The sequence below is a fragment of the Psammomys obesus genome, unplaced genomic scaffold, assembly GCF_907164565.1.
Source record: "Psammomys obesus unplaced genomic scaffold, mPsaObe1.curated_primary_1811, whole genome shotgun sequence".
NCBI classification, from domain to species: domain Eukaryota; kingdom Metazoa; phylum Chordata; class Mammalia; order Rodentia; family Muridae; genus Psammomys; species Psammomys obesus.
Window position 1 is genome coordinate 5,948,617 of NW_026592510.1, and position 6,288 is coordinate 5,954,904.

The window sequence follows — 6,288 nt, forward strand, 5'->3', positions numbered from 1 at the left end:
CTCTGGTTACAGAGACTTGGAGCTTGTCTCCCGCTGCTCCTTCAGTTAGTGAAGACATTAACTCTTGTGTGTCAGTGCCCTCAGCTAAAAAGACAAGGTGAATTATAACCGCTTTTTGGGGTGGGAGGACTGTTAAGGATATTTTGAGTAGCACAATGTACATAAAATACCTGGCCAATGCTGTGCTTGCACATAGCAAAGGTCCTACAAAATGTGAGTGTCCCACTGTCATCGTTGGACCTGTTACTTTAATGAGCAGCTTGGAGGGAGTGCCCGGCAGACAGACAGACTGGGCTGGACAGATAGAAGCGCTTGAGTTCTTCAGAACTCCCCTTCCTGCTGAGACGCTATAGGATTCTTCTTAGTTCTATGTTTGTTTTCCTTCAAGGTCCTGAAGCGACTCCGGAGTAAATATGGCTCCCTGTATCGAAGAGACAACGTCATCCTGAGTGGCACGCACACACACTCAGGTCCGTCAGGATTTTTCCAATATACATTCTTTGTACTTGCCAGCGAAGGATTCAGCAATCGAACCTTTCAATACGTAGTTAATGGGATCATGCAGGTAGGTGAAGAGCGCCCTGGCAGCTGTGGCTGACTGTTCTCAGGGATATTTCAGAAGCAGTTCGGTGTGACACAAAGAAATTCCTTGGAGGACTCTGGTCTGAGACCAGTTTCAGTACCTACCTTTCTTCCTCTTTTCTGTCTCTTTATGGCTCAGAGACCAATCCTCTGGAAATTATAGTGGCTGGGAAGGTAGGAGGATGCTATAGTCTCTTGCTTCAGAGATTCAGCTGTGGCAGAGCTTTTACAGGGAGGGAAAGGAGGTGCTGTGGGGGCAGGGCAACATGCAGGAAGTTAGGGCTAAGTCAGGGCTTTGTCATCTAGACTAGGAACTTCTATTTCCCTTGTGTCTAGAGCTCCTGCAGCAGATCTTCACCTCCTGGGGTTGGTTGGAAATCCATTACTTTCTGTAAGTTAAATAGCATAGTAATTTTCATGATTTGTGTTAGTTAGTATGCAGAATTAATGAAAAGGGCAGGGTCATCTAAAGGCCTTGGGCATCCTACTGAGCCAAAGAAATATCTTTCAGCAGGTAATTTCTTAGTCCTTTAGGTATGGCTTTTCAGTCATGGAGTAGCTCTCACTGTTCATGACCCCATTCTTTTTCTCTCCCTCCCTTTGCTTCCTCCCTCCCTTCGTAACTCCCTTCTCCCAGTTCCTTCCCCATTCCTGACCTGGGCACCTTTACTCCTCTCTCCTCTGTCTTGTAGCTTATTTTCTTGCATGAGAGTCTTCCCTCCTTCATTCCCTCCCATTCTTCTAATAGAGCCTCACTGTGCAGTCTTGGCTGGTCTTAAGGTTGCTATTCTAAACAGCCACAGCCCCCTGTGTGCTGGAAGTACTGCTGTGTACTACGGAAACAGGCCCTAACTCTGCTTCTAGTCCTGAGCTGTGGGCTATTAAGCTCTAAAGAGAAGTCTGTCTATAGCAGCAAATGACTTGCCATCATCTAAAGATATAGCAAACATTTTGTATGCAGCTGGTAATAATAGGGGCCCACAGTCTGTTCTCTTCAGTGACACAGGAGGAGAAAACCCACCAAGGAACTGCAAGGAATTGTCTTATATCCTTGTATTTTCCTCAGAGCACAAAGGGTCCAACTAGACTATCATTCTGAGGTTGTCTAGAGGGGCACAGCTCTCATGGGTGCCAGCCACGCCTTCCAGTGCCTCTCCCATTCCTGAGGTGAACACCTGTACTCTCTTCTCTCTCCTCTGCCTTCTAGTTTATCATTTTCTTGTGTGAGATTCTTGTCAGTGTTTTTTTTTTTTTAAATTCCTTTGCCTTCCAGGTTTAGTTCTTCTCTATTTTTTTCCCCCATGAAATTAACCCCAAGTACAGAGATTCAGCTGACAAAGGCAGGCTCTTCTTTACAGTATTTTTATACTGCATTTACCAGTGTGTTAAAGGTTTATGAACTAAAGGTCATTGGGTTATGAGGAATATTAATTATAAATATAAAATTAATTATAATGAATAATTATGCAATTAACTACAATTACATATTATAATAAATATAATTAATTATAAATATAATATTAATTATAAAAGAACCCAGTAAAGTAGGTTGGGAAATACACACTGCATACCTTAGTAAGGGTGTAGTATAGTATGAAACTTAAAAAAAAAAAAGCCGTTTGTTTTAGAATGTGTAAGTAAATTCATATCAAGTTGTGATCAGAATATTCCATTCTCTACAGCTGTAAGTTAAACATGTTTGAAAACAGATGATGATGGCATAGAGGGGAAAGTGGGACACTTGTATGACATATGACAATAAATTTTGTTCCTGAGTGATAGGAATCAAGTCTCCCATTTTGGCCACCTAAAATGTCAAATTGTTCGTGATCCAGCCATCTGAAGAGGCTGAGAGATGGGACACTTCTGGGTGTGATTAATAAGCATGAAGCGTTCTTACCCTCAGTACTTTCCTCATTTCAGCCATGAAGGTCATTTCCATGTACCTCCACAGCAACGATACTGGCCTTGTGATTCTCAAGCCTTTATCCTATAGCTCAGATGCATTAGAAACAATGGAGTTTATCAGTGAGCTGTTCTGTTTGTGTTGCTCATCATCTCTACCAAGATGCATAAACTTACAACTCCCTCTCTTTTCTTTTAACTTTCAGAGCATTGAGATAGCACACAAAAATCTCAAACCAGGAAAAATCTTTGTCAACAGAGGAAATGTTGAGAACGTGCAGATCAACCGAAGCCCCTCTTCCTACCTCCATAACCCACCGTCAGAGAGAGCAAGGTGAGGGGCGTGAGCAAGATAGTGTTACTGTATGTTCTTTATGGAACAGCAGCACAATCTCAGGTCAGAATGGGCACGTTGTTGGGGGCAGTGGGACCTCAGCAGAGTGTTAAAGAAAACAGCTTTAACCTGTTTTTCTCAGGCAAGATGAAACAAGAAGTGAATGTAGAGCTAGACATCAATTCTTTTCACCGTCTCTGCACACTGTTGTCTGAGGGAGACCTTGTGACGGCTTCAGAGACTGTGGGCCCTGCTGAGAGCCACTATTTTCTACTGCGTAGTCTTTCAGGACTTCTCATCTCAATTTGCTGGGTCTCAGGGTCTCTACCTATGGAGCAGAGATTTCAACGTGCAAAGCACACCATTTAATAATGAGCAAGGTTTATTCTATTTTATTTGAAGATGGTGTTGTCTAGAATCATCATCACAGTCTCCCTGAGTTGAGCAAGGAAGGACGGGAGAGAATCTGGGGGGACGAGCGAGATATGTCACAATCATAACGAAATGGGAACAGTGGTTTTTTTTAAAGAAAGGAGCCAGGCTTGTGGATGATGAGTACGTGGCTACTGTGGCAGTATACAGTGACATCTCAGCTCTGACCTGACTCCTTGGCAGCTTACATATGCATAGTTCCCAAAGCTACTCAGTTTTAGAAGTTGTCCTCTGCCTGCCCTTGAAAAGATGGAGAACTCTGAGGTTTCAGGTCTTGACGGAGTGTGGTTTGCATTCTCTGAAGACAGAGATTGAAAGCTGACATGCGTGGACATTTCCTAAGCAGACCTTGTTTGTTAAGAGACACATCCACGTCCTCTGGTGTCACACATCATGGGATAAAAATGCATTCGACCACAGATCACAGTTGTCACCTGCTCCTTCAGCTGAGGGAGAAGGTATTGGCTGCAGTGCAGGGCTCCTCTTTACTCTGGAGTTTACTAGGAGGCACAGGCACATAAACGTACGTGTGCATGCGTGTTTGGGAGCGCTCATGCCACAGCATATATGTGGCGATCAGGGGACAACTCCTGGGAATCGGTTCTCTTCTTTCATTTTCGTGTGAGTTCTGGAGATCTGGAGTCAGGACTTTGGGCTTGCCTGGCTAATGCCTTTACTCACTGAGCGTCTCACCCAGTCCTACTTACTGGTTTTTGTGTCTGCTTCTGTTGGTTGTTATGGATTAGATTCGGTCTCTAATACAAACTGACCGAGTCTCTTCATTTTGTTGACAGGTATTCTTCAAACACAGACAAGGAAATGGTAGTCTTGAAACTGGTGGATTTGAAAGGAGAAGACTTGGGCCTTATCAGGTATTTCCATCCTCTTTATCTTCCACTCTTCTTCCCCATAGCTCCCTCTGTCTTTCTCTCCATCTGTCTGTCTCTCCTCCCCTCCCTTCCTTTATTCTTTCCTTCCTTCTTTCCTCTTTTCATTCCCCTATATTAGTGTCTTTTTGTAATTCTACAGAGAAGAAAAAGAGATTAGCCTAGTGGCATCAAGTGCTGAGAATTTAGTTGTGTGGTTAGGAATCCAGCCTTGGCATCAGACACAGCTGGACTAAACCATGACACCTTGAACATGGTTCTTAATCTCTAAGGGCTGAGAGGTTCACTTGTAAATTAATTAATACAAGGATGACTCAAGTGAGGGAGGGACTTTCGAGGCAGTCTCAGGTTGTGTACAAATGGCATGTGATTTAAAGACACAGCAAGACTGTATTGTGTTGATTGCTTTTCATAGCACTAGAGATGGAGCCTAGAGCCTTAAGCATGTTAGGTTAGTACTCTCCCACGAAGCTGTGTCTCCAGCCTTTAAGGTTTTGAGACAGGGTTTTATTATATAGCTCAGGTTGGCTTGAACTTGCTGTGTAGCCCAGGTTGGCCAGGAACTAGCCATCCTCTTGCTTCAGCCCTGCTGAGTAGTGTTGTAAGCTACCACAGCTGGCAAGACAGTGAATGTTATTGCTTGTCACTTCGTCAAGGTCTAGTGAACGTCTGTGAATGTGTTTTCTTAATTACAGCATTTAATGCAGGACAGTGTCCTCTAGGCATAGAAGCTGAACTCACATCACCCAAGAATGGAGAAGAGGCAGAACTGCAGTGTAGTTCAGATTTTTGACACAGTTCTCTGGTGGGGACGTCATGCAGGAAAGTATAGACTTGGTTTTCTTTGAAGAGAAGGCATTTGTCTTCATATGCCATTTTGCTCACTGTGATTGAACTGATATAGCAATCGAGTAGATAGCTAGCATTGACCTTTGGATTTAAAAGTGATGCAAAGTGCCCTCAGAAAGTTTCTGGGAATGCTTGGCACTCCAGTCAAATGTCTTGGGTTTCATCTGGGCTGCTATCTTCTCAACTATGTGACTTTAAAGGTCAATTATCTGACTGTTTTATCCCAAACATACTACAGGCTGATTTGAGTCCTTCAACAGACTCAATGGAAGGTAAAGTAGGCAAACGACCTACAGATAAATGAGATGATCAACAGAATTGTTGTGTTCATTAATTACCGCTGTAAGGCATTGGGGGAAACAGTTATTTCAAGAGCACTCCAGAGCTGGACTTGGATGAAGTCAAGGATTTCTCATGGAGGCTTGAGAAACTGAGTTGGGCTAGAGTGTGGAAGGGAAGTGAGCTTCAGGTTCTAGTCTGTAGAACACATCAGTGTGAACTGTTATTAGGACAGGATCAGTACAAGCACATACATGTCTAGTTAGTTTACAGAGTAGCTACAATTGGTGGGCAAGGAGCCTTGTCTTTTCTCTCTCTAGTTAGCACCTGGCTGGGTGATCGAAGCCATTTACAATTCCCTCTAACTTGTTTTGAATCATTCAAAGGCATTAGGCAATTAAAATAGTCAGCTGTGAGGCCCAGATGTTCTGTACTGCTTTGTGCACCACTGTATTGCAGATCTGGAAGTCTCAGGGTCAGCTGTCAAGATGGTAGCAGAGCCTCTCCATCTGCCACGCTTGACATCCTGCAGTGACTTGCCATTGTTTCTGCCACCTCCAGGCTCTCTGTGACGTAACCGTTCTGGACCCTTGTCACACAGTGGTAACTGTCCTTTGAATGCATTAAAAACAATCCCAAACATGAAGTAAATCTGAGCCATGAAACTGGGAGAGATGGTTCAGCGGTTAAGAACCCTTGCTGCTCTTCCAGAGGTCCTATGTTCTGTCCCTAGCACCCATGTCAGATGGCTAACCACTCTGTGTACTGCACATGACTCCAGCAACAGGGAATCTGGTACCCTCTTTTGGCTTATGCACTCACCTGCACCTGACGCGCGCGCGCACACACACACACACACACACAAATACACACAAATACATATTAAAAACAAAACATCTGAGCTGCTAAGTAACTTCACATGCTGATACCTGATATCAGGCAGAATCCCAAACTGGTCAGAGTTTGGAAGTACAATAAATAAATAAATAAATAAATAAATAAATAAATAAATAAATAAAT

General features: G+C 43.5%; 1 protein-coding gene across 3 annotated transcripts in view; it reads left to right on the forward strand.

Moving 5' to 3' along the window:
* Asah2 (N-acylsphingosine amidohydrolase 2) overlaps positions 1-6,288 on the forward strand; it is a 95,362-nt gene that overhangs the window by 43,261 nt on the left and 45,813 nt on the right. For all 3 annotated transcript variants that reach the window (XM_055614029.1, XM_055614031.1, XM_055614030.1), the window contains exons 6-8: positions 389-565; positions 2,694-2,821; positions 4,048-4,125. In XM_055614029.1, coding sequence (XP_055470004.1) covers positions 389-565; positions 2,694-2,821; positions 4,048-4,125 — 383 coding nt within the window. The remainder of the gene's footprint in view (positions 1-388; positions 566-2,693; positions 2,822-4,047; positions 4,126-6,288) is intronic.